The sequence below is a fragment of the Chanodichthys erythropterus genome, chromosome 13 (assembly GCF_024489055.1).
Source record: "Chanodichthys erythropterus isolate Z2021 chromosome 13, ASM2448905v1, whole genome shotgun sequence".
Taxonomy (NCBI): Eukaryota; Metazoa; Chordata; class Actinopteri; order Cypriniformes; family Xenocyprididae; genus Chanodichthys; species Chanodichthys erythropterus.
The window spans coordinates 12,355,121-12,369,384 of record NC_090233.1 but is presented as its reverse complement, the minus strand read 5'-3'; the positions used below and the strand labels follow the sequence as shown (position 1 = coordinate 12,369,384).

The following is a 14,264-nucleotide window of genomic DNA, read 5'->3' as shown; positions in this document are numbered from 1 at the left end:
CTTTATATCACACAATTCTGACTTTAACTTGCAATTCCGACTATATCTCGCAATTCTGACTTTATATCACGCAATTCTGACTTTATATCACACAATTCTGACTTTATCTTGCAATTCTGACTATATCTCGCAATTCTGACTTTATATCACACAATTCTGACTTTATCTTGCAATTCTGACTATATCTCGCAATTCTGACTTTATATCACGCAATTCTGACTTTATATCACACAATTCTGACTTTATCTTGCAATTCTGACTATATCTCGCAATTCTGACTTTATATCACACAATTCTGACTTTATCTCGCAATTCTGACTTTATATCACGCAATTCTGAATTTATATCAAACAATTCTGACTTTACATCACGCAATTCTGACTTTATATCACACAATTCTGACTTTATCTTGCAATTCTGACTATATCTCGCAATTCTGACTTTATATCACGCAATTCTGACTATATCTCACAATTCTGACTTTATATCACGCAATTCTGAATTTATATCAAACAATTCTGACTTTACATCACGCAATTCTGACTTTATATCACACAATTCTGACTTTATCTTGCAATTCTGACTATATCTCGCAATTCTGACTTTATATCACACAATTCTGACTTTATCTTGCAATTCTGACTATATCTCGCAATTCTGACTTTATAACTCGCAATTCTGACTTTATCTCGCAATTCTGACTATATCTCACAATTCTGACTTTATATCACGCAATTCTGAATTTATATCAAACAATTCTGACTTTACATCACGCAATTCTGACTTTATATCACACAATTCTGACTTTATATCTCGCAATTCTGACTTTACATCACACAATTCTGACTTTATATCACGCAATTCTGACTTTATATCACGCAATTCTGACTTTATATCACGCAATTCTGACTTTATATCTCACAATTCTGACTTTATATCACGCAATTCTGACTTTATCACACAATTCTGACTTTATATCACGCAATTCTGACTTTATATCACGCACTTCTGACTATATCTCGCAATTCTGACTATATCTCGCAATTCTGACTTTATATCACACAATTCTGACTTTATATCTCGCAATTCTGACTATATCTCGCAATTCTGACTTTATATCACGCAATTCTGACTTTATATCTCGCAATTCTGACTTTATATCTCGCAATTCTGACTTTATATCACACAATTCTGACTTTATATCTCGCAATTCTGACTTTATATATCGCAATTCTGACTTTATATCACGCAATTCTGACTTTATATCACGCAATTCTGACTTTATATCTCGCAATTGTGAGAAAAAAAGTTGCCATAATTGCGGAAACAAGTTGCCATAATTTATCAGAAAAAATGTTTTGGCAAAAAAAAACTACAACTACAGGTTTTATTTTACTATTAAAAAAAGAAAAGAAAAAAAAAAGCATAGAAAAACAAGCTTACATGAAAAAGCATACATTGACTACAACATAATCAGTTATTAATATTTTATTGGTTCATGTTTCATAATTTCTTTGTATGACAGCCTGGCCAAAAATGATGTCGGAACAATAGGGCATGTTTCAAAGCATATAAAATTTTGAATAATATTTGAATAAAGGGTAAAGACGTCATGTAATTAAATGTCATAAACTAAAATACAACAAAATAACATAAAGTGAAATATACCTTGGCTTTGGCGTCCACTGGAGCTGCATTTTGCAACAGGAACTCAGCAACTTCACAGTGACCAGCTCGAGATGCCATGTGCAGAGGCGTTTCCACTTTCTACAAATACACATGTACAGTAAGATCACAGCCAAAGCACAGCTCACAGTCAAAACAGAGAGATAAAACTATGAGGAAAATGTTGCTTTCAAAAGGTGAAATTCCATGTTTACGTGGCCTCATTCTAACATACTTCAGTGCACAGCTTTTACTGCTGATATTTCACTTTGTTGCTCACCACGTTTGAGGCATGTGGTGAAGCTCCTTTTTGCATGAGTATCTTCACTATATTCAGGTGACCCATAAAGGAAGACACATGCAGTGGGGACAACCCTGACTGTTGGGCAGAAACAGACACAAAGAACTACACGTCATGGCCTGAAATTATGGCTGCATGAAATTACTCACATGTCTTTAGTAGACTGTGCTCTATTCAAAACGTAAACGCTACTTAAAATGTGTGCTCCTTTTTATTGTTGTGATTATTCCCCCAACACACCAAACAAATACTATGACTACTAGAACTCAGTTAAATCCTATGAATACACTACAATCATTTTGCTTAATAAACGTTACGTCTATTACACTGTGAAATGATCCTGCTGCTCACCTCTGTTACAGCCTCCAGGGACGCCGAATGCTTTAATAGTAGGTCCATTACACGCACATGGTTCTTCTTACAGGCGATATGGAGTGGCGTGAAGCCATTCTAAACATGAGTGGACAAATGTTTATATATAAGTGCAATTCCGTGAAGAGTTTCAGGATGTTTCAGAATAACAGGGTAAATGTTATTGTGATCATTAGCTGTGTCTTTTAATGTGTACTAACCAGAGCGCGGGTGTTTGGTTTGGCTCCTTTGTCCAGGAGCACCTTAGCCACGCGATGATGTCCACAGTGTGCTGCCACATGCAGTGGTGTCAGGTGGTCTAGAGTGATGTCATCAATCTCTGCATTGTACTGTAATAGCTGTCTGATGCAGTCCAAATGATCGCCCTGGGCTGCCATATGTATTGGCGACAGGCCGTTCTGTGCAGTGAACACATGGGAACATTTAAAGCTGCCAAATGCATTTTCTTTCAAATTTATGGCTGGGGTTTGCAAATATGTAATAATAAAATAATAAAATTACATGATTTTTTAAGCGCAGAAATCTTACCCATTTCATTTATGACTGACAAATATAAACCACATTAAGTTTATGTGTATGTTAAAACCAAAATAAATAGATTTTTTTAAATGCAATTCAAATACATAAATCTTAAATTTAGGCCTACTTTTTTCAGAGTGGATTGTTTTTTTTTTAATTTATGCATATTATTATATTTGCACTGCTGACACAGACACCACTCTATTGGGAACAGCAGTGCCAATAATACATTTAAGAAAAAAGTGATTAAAAAAAAAAAAATCAGTCATTTGAAATGTGATCTTCAGTGCAAATTTTCAGTCACGATATGCAACTGTTTCAATTTTTCTATTTTCTCCTGACACCTTGTTTTGGATGCTGTGGAAGCTAAGGTCAGAATTGCGAGTTTATTTCTTGCAATTCTGACATTACAAAATGCAATTGTGTTTATATCTCACGAATCTGAGAAAAAAAGAAGAGAATTATGAGATATAAAGTCAGAAATGTGTGATAAAAACTCCCAATTGGGAGAAAAAAAGTCAGAATTGCAAGTTTATATTTCACAATTATGACTTTATAACTCGCAATTGCAAATTTAAATCTCACAATTCTGAGAAAAAAAAAGTAATAATTGTGAGATGCAAACTCAAAAAAATTCCAGTTTCCTTTTCTTTTCTTTTATTTTTTTAAAGAAATTCTTGCATAATTGCCATACAAGAACAATAGCTTGACCTTTGTTGATGTAACTGAGGGTCTCGATATCAAATTTGTTTGTGGCTATATGTAAACGCTAAGTGTTTGGGTGTATGCCTACTTTGGTCTTGGCCTGTATTGGGGCTCCTTGGTCCAGAAGGATCTCGATTATTCTCACATGGCCATTCCTGGCAGCACAGTGAAGAGGAGTCAACTCATCCTGCGATGAAAAGGGAAGAACGAAAAACATGAATACAAATTTCCTACTGTCGTTAATGTTTATCATTATAACTTTATAACATACTTTTGTCTTAGCATCAATCTTTGCTCCTCGGTCTAGCAGAAGTCTGACCATGATAACATTTCCTCTCCTGGATGCAATATGCAGAGGTGTGATCCCATTCTGAAAGAAAGCCACATTATAGTTTACATGCAGCTGTAAACAGACTGAGGACCAGTGCAGACATATTTGAAATACAGACCTTGGGTGTGAAGTTCACATCAGCTCCTCGGTTTAAAAGTAACTGGGCAACATTCAGGTTCTCATAGTGTGCTGCGATATGGAGTGGTGTGAAGCCTGTCTGCAGAGGATCATGGGAAACTGAGTTAGTAACCAGCACACTTTGCCTTGTACATGTAAAATACAGTTCCCATTCAGTCGGTCACGTTCGATGTACGTCGGACAGACCAACGAATAGGAATCTCGCTAGAGAGGCCAATCTACTTCGAGTGTAACTAAAACGAGCCAATGCACATTGGCATGCAATCATATGCATCAGCTGCTTGCCTCGCAGCGCGGGTATATAATGAGCAGCAGGTGCGTTGCATCTTCAGCTTTTCGCTTCGGAGCCGAACGGTGTTTGTTCCTGTTCTCTGCAAGCGAGTGTCTGCTAGAAGACGAGTCAAGCTTTTTGGTTGAACTTCTCTTTTTTTCCGAGTGCGGGCGAACAGCACAGCAGCGGGGTCGAAGTCCTCTCTTTTTCTGTTTTTGTTTCGTTTGCCGTTTTTGAGCAAATAGCTGTTTGACAGCATCAGAAGGCTGTTCTCACGGCCGGTACGGTGCGCTTTTGAGCGCTGAAAAGCCGTTTTTACGGCTGGTAAGAGTGAGCGCCTTCAAAGAGAGAGAAAGCACATGACAGGCTGCACACAATCCCTGTCTGTGTTGCGGTGGCCGTTCCCCTGCGTGCTTCAGCACTTCTAAAAGAGTAAAGTCCCTGAAAGAGCTTACACAAGTAGATTTGCGTCTTTTTAAAGACGACATCCTACTTGTGTTTCTGGATGCGATCGTTCCTGTCCTCACTGACGGCCACGATCACCGTTTCGCATGTCTGGGCGCGTGCTGAAATGATGTTCGTGGGTGTTCATGTTTTCATATGAGAACATGATCACGTCGACACGCCGGTCGTGACTCTTCTTTCTCCGGGAAGCTTGAGTCCCCTCTGTTGTTGGCCAGCTGCCGCTTGTGTGTAAAAGCACAGCCGCGGGTCTGCCCGACACTCTGGGAGAACGTGGAGATCAACAAGAGCAAACCTCTCGCTCCTCTGCGTGTCGTGTGCCGTCGAGCTGCCGGGCTGCAGCGGGGGTTGTCACGGCAACCCAGCGCTCGCTCGGCGCTCTAGATGCGCAGTTCCCTTGTGTAATCTCCATTGTAGCGCCCTCTCTGGTGCACCAGAAGAGGTCTACTTTGCTGATATGGCTTGGGTGACATGAGGTTGAGGGGTTCCTTCAGGGAACTAACCCCCTAGGGCCCCTCCCTCTCTAGTGCATTGCAAGCTGTGCAGTTTCTGGATTGGATTGCTGGTCCTTTTCATAGGGGAACCTAGCATTTCATTCAGAGCTCCAGCTGAGGGACAGACGTCGATTGCAGCATCGGAGAGAGTGCTGTTATGCTCTGGAAATGAGGGTGACGCTGCCCACTGTAATGGTGTGTGCTTATGCTGACTCAGATTCAGAGTTTACAACCATGCTTTCCTGGGTCTTCCAGATGTGCATGGAAAACTTGGCAGTATGGGGGTATATTGGTGCCATAAATATGGAATGCCAAAGGTGCCAATCTGCATAAGTTTTTCCTCTCTCACTACCCTCTTGGATGGGGTGGCTGTACACAGACCACACCCACCCTGCACGTGAGGCCAAGGCACTCTTTTTGCATGAGGGTAGTTCTGTGCTGGGGTTGAGCTGCGCTTGTTGACTAACCGTGATCAAAGTCACGGCGCAGGCCCTCAGCCAGACGATGTCCACCTCCGTGGTCCAGAAGTGCCCCCTGGCTTACCTTGTGAGGTGTGAGAGGTTGTCAAGCTAAATGCTTTCTCAATGCTCCCATCTTACGAGGTGGCCTTTCGGTGACACTGTCGAGGACTGAGCCCAGCAGTTCTCCTCAGTTAGTAGCGGATCGGGGGGCTTCCCATGACAAACCATTGAGTTCCTCTTGGGCCACCCCTCAGTCTGCTCGTCGCCAAGGTTGTCGTCCCCTGCAAGAAACTCCGGCCCAGCAGGCTCTGCTGTATCCATTGCGGGGAGATGACGCCTCCCGTCTCTGCAGCTGTTTAACTGGTTGGTGAGAATCACCCCTGAGACGGGCGACCCAGAGATGGGTGGGGCTGCTCTTCCACCCCTGGAGGAGGGCCAAGTGGTAAATCCTTTATTGGGTTTGTTTCTGTTCCGCCACTGACCCAAGAGGCAGCGGTACCCAAATTTTAAAGAGCAGTTCCTCCATTTCCAGGTCTGAAGAGGGTTTGGAGAGCAGTGGGAGGAGAAAAACCTCACCACTCTCATCCCCCTCTTCTGTCGCCAGCGTACAGCAGCGAGCAGCAGGCAGCCAAAGCCTCGACTGCTCCCTCTGTCCATCCGTGGAGCCAGGTAAGTGTTGCCTAGCACACTGTGACGCCGCTTCGGGCCGCCTCACAAAGAGAGCCCCCCGAGCCGCGTCCCTGTGTTCCACCTCGCTGCCCTGCTGCGGGTACACCGGTGGTACCTTTGGTCCTGCTTGTACGGTCTCTGCGAGCCGGGTTAGCGCTCCCCAGTCCGTCTCGCTGGCTCCTTCGGACCATCAGGGTCGGCTTTGCGATTCAGTTCGCCCGGCTTCCCCCCCCAAGTTCAGGGACGTCCTCTTCAATACAGTGAAAGATGCCGATGCCCCTGTCCTGAGTGCGGAGATCGCAGTCCTACTGGCGAAGGACGCGATAGAGCCGGTCCCTCCAGCCGATTTGAGGTCGGGGTTCTACAGCCCCTACTTCATTGTACCCAAGAAAAGTGGCGGGTTACGACCGATCTTGGACCTGCGAGTTTTGAATCTGAGCCTCCACAAGCTACCATTCAAAATGCTCACGCAGAAACGCATTTTCGAGTGCATCCGTCCCCGAGATTGGTTTGCAGCGATTGACCTGAAGGACGCGTACTTCCATGTTTCAATTCTTCCGCGACTCAGGCCATTCCTGAGATTCGCGTTCGAAGGTCGAGCATATCAGTACAGAGTCCTACCCTTCGGGCTGGCCCTGTCTCCCCGCGTCTTCCCGAAAGTCGTGGAGGGAGCCCATGTTTCCATGAGAGAACAGGGTGTTCGCATTCTCAACTATCTCGACGACTGGCTCATTCTAGCACAGTCCCGGGATCAGTTGTGCAAACACAGGGATTTGGTGCTCAGACACCTCAGCCAGTTGGGGCTTCAGGTCAACTGGTAAAAGAGCAAACTCGCCCCGGTGCAGAGGATCTCTTTTCTCGGTATGGAGTTGGATTCGGTCGAGCAGATAGCACGCCTCACAGAGGAACGTGCTCGGTCGGTGTTGAACTGCCTGAATACATTCAATGGCAGGACAGCGGTCCCACTGAAGTTCTTTCAGAGGCTCCTGGGGCATATGGCGGCTGCTGCGGCTGTAACACCGCTCGGTCTGCTTCATATGAGACCGCTTCAGCACTGGCTTCACGGCCGAGTCCCGAGATGGGCGTGGCAGCGCGGCACATTCCGGGTGCCAATCACTCAGGAGTGCCGCCGAACCTTCAGTCGGTGGTCGGACCCCTTGTTTCTTCGGGCAGGAATGCCCCTAGAACAGGTGTCCCGGCATGCTGTGGTGTTCACAGATGCTTCCTTGCGACCGTTGCGTACATCAACCGTCAAGGTGGTCTACGCTCCCATCGCATGTCGCAACTCGCCCGCCATCTCCTCCTGTGGAGTCGGAAGCATCTGAGGTCGCTTCGCGCCATTCATGTCTCCGGTGTGCTCAACCGTGTGGCCGACGAGCTATCACGAGCTGCGCTGCCAGGAGAGTGGCAACTCCACCCCCAGGTGGTTCAGCTGATCTGGAGAGAATTCGGAGAGGCTCAGGTAGACCTGTTTGCCTCACCAGAAACCTCCCACTGCCAGTTGTTTTACTCTCTGACCGAGGGGACACTCGGGACAGATGCACTGGCTCACAGCTGGCCCCGGGGCCTGCGCAAATATGCGTTTCCCCCAGTGAGCCTACTTGCACAGACCCTGTGCAAAGTCAGGGAGGACGAGGAGCAGGTCTTGTTAGTTGCGCCTTACTGGCCCAACCGGACCTGGTTCCCAGAACTCTCACTCCTCGCGACTGCCCCTCCCTGGCCCATCCCTCTGAGGAAAGACCTTCTTTCTCAGAGACGGGGCACTCTTTGGCACCCGTGTCCAGACCTCTGGAAACTCCATGTCTGATCCCTTGGACGGGATGCGGAGGTTCTAGGTGACTTACCCCCTGAGGTACTTAACACCATCACTTCGGCACGTGCACTGTCTACGAGACGTGCTTACGCCTCAAAGTGGAACCTGTTCGTCGAGTGGTGCTCTTCTCGCCGGGAAGACCCCCGGAGATGCTCGATCAGAGTCGTGCTTTCCTTCTTGCAGTAGGGTTGGAGCGTAGGCTGTCCCCCCTCCACTCTCAAAGTCCATACTGCTGCTATATCCGCTTACCACGACCACTTAGATGGCAAATCTGTTGGTCAGCACGACCTGGTCATCAGGTTCCTTAGGGGAGCGAGACGGTTAAATCCTTCTCGTCCCCTCTCCATGGAGTTCGGGCCAGGTGATAGCCACGTGGTACTAAGACCCCGGCCTGGCTATGTGCCCAAGGTTCCTACCACTCCCTTCAGGGACCTGGTGGTGAGCCTGCAAGTGCTGCCCTCGGAGGAGGCAGACCCAGCCCTGGCTTTACTCTGTCCAGTCCGCGCTTTGCGACTGTACATAGACAGAATCTAAAGCCTCAGGACCTCAGACCAGCTCTTGTCTGTTATGGAGGCCAGCAGAAGGGAAAGGCTGTCTCCAAGCAGTGGATGGCCCACTGGATAGTGGATGCCATCGCCCTGGCTTACCAAGCTCAGGGCGTGCCCTGCCCGCTCAGGTTGCATGCTCACTCCACGAGAGGTGTCGCATCCTCCTGGGCGCTGGCTCGTGGCGCCTCGCTGACAGACATTTGTAGAGCTGCGGGCTGGGTGACACCTAACACGTTTGCTAGATACTATAGCCTTCGTGTCGAGCCGGTCTCTTCCCATGTTCTCGCCACAGGTCAGAGGCACGGAGAGGCCCCGGCTTAGTGTCGGCTTGCTGCGCTACATGCGCTTCTTTTCTCCAGATATCCCTTCGGCAGCCGACGTGGCGGAGCGTCTGGTGCCAGGCCTATACTCCGTTGTATCCTTGAGAACCGGGTTTAGGCTGGGTTCCATATGTGTGACCCTACGGGGATCCCATATGGTTGGTTCCACGGTTGCTCCTAAACGAAGCCCGTTTCTTTCCCTCTGGGAGAACCTACCCTTCATCGGGTTGGAGTCACCCCAGCTCTTCCATATGTAGCACAGCCCTACAGGGTTAGTCCATATGTACTTCTCCACATAACTCCTTTGGGGAAGGATGTGGCTTCCGCAGCGTTCCTTTCCCAGCGCAGGGTACGCTTTCCCAGCGTTATCCAATAGTCTCACTGAATGGGTTTTGGGGAACAGCAGTGATTGACTCTCTCTGTGTTAGCCCTGTCCCACCATCCTCAGGCAAGGGGGTTCAGGTGGCTTACAACAGAGCGCTGGAAGGGGGCAGCTCCTGTGGCGCTTTGGTAGGGATTCCTATTCGTCGGTCTGTCCGACGTACGTCGAACGTGACCGACTGAATGGGAACGTCTCGGTTACAAAGGTAACCCTGATTCCCTGAAGGAGGGAACGGAGACGTACGTCCCGTCGCCACAGTCGCTGTACCCCGCTGATGCTGCCGCCTATCCGGTTTGGCTCCTCAGCGAAAAGCTGAAGATGCAACGCACCAGCTGCTCATTATATACCCGCGCTGCGAGGCGAGCAGCTGATGCATATGATTGCATGCCAATGTGCAAAACATTTCTTATTATCAATGTTAAAAACAGCTGTGCCGCTTAATATTTTTGTGGAAACTAATACATGTTTTTTAGGACTCTGATTAAAGTTCAAAAGTCTCCACTATCACTTTTGACCAATTTAATGCATTCTTGCTGTATAAAAGAATTAATTTCTTTATACCCTTAAATCCCTTTTAATCCACAAGTTATTTAAAGGCACAATATGTAATATTTTTGGATTAAAATATCCAAAACCACTAGTACCATGCCTAATAGCGATCTATCTTGCAGTGTGCAACAAGTGAACATAGAGTAGCATTATAACAACTTTCAACACAATGATCACTTTCGGTGGGAAATGTGACCAAAATCTTACAGGTAAGCCACATCAACGACACAGACAGGAGCGGGTATATATTAGGTGGCTTTCACTTTAAGACCTACTATAATGAGCGGATCCAACACTGACACACGTCCCAAATTTGTTTACTCAAGACATAACCACCAAGATGGACATTTAGACATAATTGTGTGTGTATTTGACCGTTCGTAAAGGATCGCAAAAAATGCAATATTTTGTTGATTTTGCGTTGTATTCAGCAATCGCGGAATCACGAAAAACTGGAGGGACTGCAAGGTGTCATAAAGCTATGCCTATGTTTTGAATAAGTGACCTCTAGTGGTGAAAATTACATATTGTGCCTTTAATTTCTTGAGAATAAAGTTTTTTTTTTTTTTGGATTAAAATATCCAAAACCACTAGTACCATGCCTAATTGCGACAGTAATTATATTAAATCTTTAATACATTAGCTCAGCCATGAATATGATTTCTGCCAGAATCCCTTCGGATTCTTTTCCACCGGCTGTAGACATGAAGACAACTCCTCCAATGATTCCGTGAAATCAATGTGTAATAAAGCTATGCCAATGTTTTGAATAAGTGACCTCTAGTGGTGAAAATTACATATTGTGCCTTTAATTTCTTGAGAATAAAGTTTTTTTTTTTTTTTTGGCCTGTTTTTGTGATTTCTTCCATGTCATAAAAGTAAACCCACACTTTTCTGTTCTCACACCAGATTTAGGTGCGTTGAATTCAGATCGCTTCCGATTAATCACACAGCCCTAGTATTAAATAAATAAAACTAATATAATTTCATTGTAATTAAGTGTCCAAAAACATAACATTTTAATGGCTTTAAACCTGGCTCATTTAATCAGATAATAGAGGCAGAACTTTGCATAATATTACATTTATACTAGATTAAGTTTTTTCATCAGTTTACACAAACCTTGCTTAAGACATCAGGATTGGGGTCATTCTGTAAAAGCACAGCGGCAGTTCGGGTGTCGTCGTTTCGGGCAGCGATATGCAGTGCGGGAAGGCGGACCTTGCCCTTAGTACCGTGGTTGATGAGCAGGGCCACCACATTCTCATGGCCCTGCTGAAGAGCCACAGCAAGAGGGGTAAAGCCATCCTGACAAACAGACAAACATACAGACATCACGTCAACATCCATGTTTCTTTGAGTAACCTGTGCGAAAATAGCAGGTTAAAGGTGAAGTGTGGATTCCCTGTTGGCTAAAAGTTTACTTTGGTACAGTAAAGTGTGATCCCATCCAAAAATAAGTGTGCTTAATTATACTGAATGTGCACTTGTAGTTTACTTCAAATCTTATACATTTATTTAAAAAAAAAAAAAAAAAAACTGTACTTGTAGATAATACAATAATAATAATGAAATAAAAGGCTACTTACCTGTAAGCGTACTCAAAGAGTAAACATTCATGACTGTTTCTTAACACACTTAAGTACATTTATAAAAAGTGCACATTATAATCTTTTTTCATGCTTTAAAGAAGTACACTTATTTTAATGTGTTGACTAGCATACTAAAGCACATGTATAAAAAAAAAAAAAAAAAAAAAAAAACTTGAACTCACACTATTTTTATGTAACTCAACTATTGTTTAAAAATGACTATATGTCTGGCTTAAAATGAACCCAAAAATTAAAAATCAGACACATAATTACTAGAGGCAACAATAATAATCAAAAGGTGAACATTTATTAATAAGCAATTTAATAAATGTTTATTGTTTTATTATTATTTATTAAACATATTAATAAATGTCCATTTCCAACATATATCGTGGGTTCATTTTAAGCAATACAGTAATTTTTAAACAATAGTTGAGTTAAATAAAACTACCCAATAGCTGGGTTTATCTGTTTTCAACCCAACTTGAGTTGTTTTTATCCCAGCATTTTGTAGAGTGTGTATTCTTTTAAAGTATATGATTTGGGGCAGCATTACCTCAGTTGGAATGGTCTGATTGGCTCCATTATCCAGGAGAAACTTCACAACCTCGAGGTGATTCTCTTGTGCAGCCATGTAGAGTGGAGTGAAGCCCTTCTGTTGCAGACAGACATAAACACCCATATGCAGATACAATACCCAAACTAACACAAGCACACAAATACACAGATGACAATAGAGGCAGACAGATTTTAGTTCGGACAGCAATACTACATAAATTCAAAATCATTCAACTGTTCAAATGAACTATAAAACATCCAACTAGGAGGAAGAACAGACATAAACCCCTTTATATATTATAATTTAAGTGGATGTTAGGTGAATGCTGACAGATAATCCAACATATCAATGTCTCGAACCCATTTTAAAAGAAATCCCTTTTGTTGCTCACCTGAGACTGAGCATTGACATTGGCTCCATAGTTCACCAGCTCCGTGACCACCTGTTCCTGTCCAGCTAATGCAGCTATGTGAAGAGCAGTATTTCCTTTCTACAAGAGAAATGTCTTATTTAATGACAGGCAATGTTTTTTTCAAATCCTACATTATACATTCAAAACTGTACTTGCAGGTAATATAATATTAATGCATTATCACTAGGGGTGTAACGGTACACAAAGATGACGGTTTGGTACGTACTGTACCTCGGTATTGAAGTCACGGTTCGGTACACAGAAAATTAAAGATAAAATTGCTTCTTTTTTTTTAAACAGTGGTTTATTGAACAAATTATGTCTCTCTCTTTAAATAAATTCAATTATAATGAACATTTTCATCTCAACTAATGCTTTAAACTAAATACAGGGAGCCCTTCCTAGCACATTACTATAATATTAAAGGTTACAATTAACAACAGAGCACAAACTATTAAATTCAGTTGCTATTTATTTTTGATATAACAATCAACACAAAATTGCACATTAGGCAGGTTTTGCATAAACTTCTAAATATAATCAATCTAATAAAAGTATTACTCCAATTCATTTTTGAAATTTAATAATTTACACAGTTACTGTCATAACTTGTTTTCAAGACAAATTCATTTAAACATATATTAAATAATTAAGACATTACTAACAGGTAAAGTAAATCTAATGAATATATAAGCTAATATAGTGCATATAGTGAAATGCTCCCTCTAGTGTTCATTTCTCTAGGGAACTAACATGCTGTGGACACTAAATGACTTGCCTGAGGTAAATGTAATGCTACGTGAGATATTTTTTTCAAGCTGTTTTATTGATGTTTTTCCGTGGTTGAAATACTGGTTGAGACATTACATGCAAGATTGTCTGTTCTTGTCCGATTCTTCTGTGCTTTTTCCTGTTGTGGCAGTTAGCAAACAGTGTTGCATTACCGCGCGCACTCCCTTCTGGAGTGTGGATCGGCTGTGACTGACTGTATTCATCGTCTGATTGTCTGAACCGAACTGTGACATTCGTACCATACGGTTCGGGACAAATACATGTACTGTTACACCCCTAAATATCACTTAAGCGTAATTAAAGAGAATACACTTTCCTGACTATGTTCCTTAACACACTTAAGTACACTTTGAAATAATGTCAAATTAAAAGTTTAAAATCATTCTGTTTTAATCATCTTTTGTGGTGCTTTAAAGAAGTACACTTATTGTGATTGGATTATTAACATACTAAAGCACATGTAAAGAACTTGATTATAATTGTAAACAATGTAGTATTCAATATTATATATATATATATATATATATATATATATATATGTATATGTATATATATATGTATATATATATATATATGTATATATATATATATATATATATATATATATATATATATATATATATATATATATATATATATATATATATATATTTAAATGTACTAAATTGCAATTCATCATTACAAATGTGTAAGTATAAATACATTACAAACAATTTTCAATAGATATGACATTAAAGTTTATTTTAGTTTAATGCTTTACAATTTAAGCATATTTCAAAGACAACAGAAATAACTGAATTCAAATTACATAATAAAAATACTCCTAGTTAAGTGGATCAAAAAAGCACTCTGAAGTTCAGCTAATTGCATTTAATATTATTTTAATAATAAGTACTCTTTTTAAAAGTA

General features: G+C 42.4%; 1 protein-coding gene across 16 annotated transcripts in view; it reads right to left on the bottom strand.

Annotated features, from left to right (window-relative positions):
• Positions 1-14,264, bottom strand: part of ank1a (ankyrin 1, erythrocytic a) — a 100,943-nt gene that overhangs the window by 75,062 nt on the left and 11,617 nt on the right. For 15 of the 16 annotated variants that reach the window (XR_010896875.1, XM_067405957.1, XM_067405960.1 and 12 more), the window contains exons 4-13: positions 12,543-12,641; positions 12,149-12,247; positions 11,123-11,308; positions 4,012-4,110; positions 3,834-3,932; positions 3,651-3,749; positions 2,539-2,736; positions 2,318-2,416; positions 1,946-2,044; positions 1,669-1,767 (exon numbers count right to left, since the gene is read on the bottom strand). Coding sequence is in view for 15 of the 16 variants with exons in the window: in XM_067405957.1 (XP_067262058.1) it covers positions 1,669-1,767; positions 1,946-2,044; positions 2,318-2,416; positions 2,539-2,736; positions 3,651-3,749; positions 3,834-3,932; positions 4,012-4,110; positions 11,123-11,308; positions 12,149-12,247; positions 12,543-12,641 (1,176 nt within the window). In the remaining variant the exon portion in view is untranslated. Of the gene's footprint in view, positions 1-1,668; positions 1,768-1,945; positions 2,045-2,317; positions 2,417-2,538; positions 2,737-3,650; positions 3,750-3,833; positions 3,933-4,011; positions 4,111-11,122; positions 11,309-12,148; positions 12,295-12,542; positions 12,642-14,264 lie in introns of those variants that run through there. The other variant, XM_067405970.1, reaches the window with a different exon arrangement.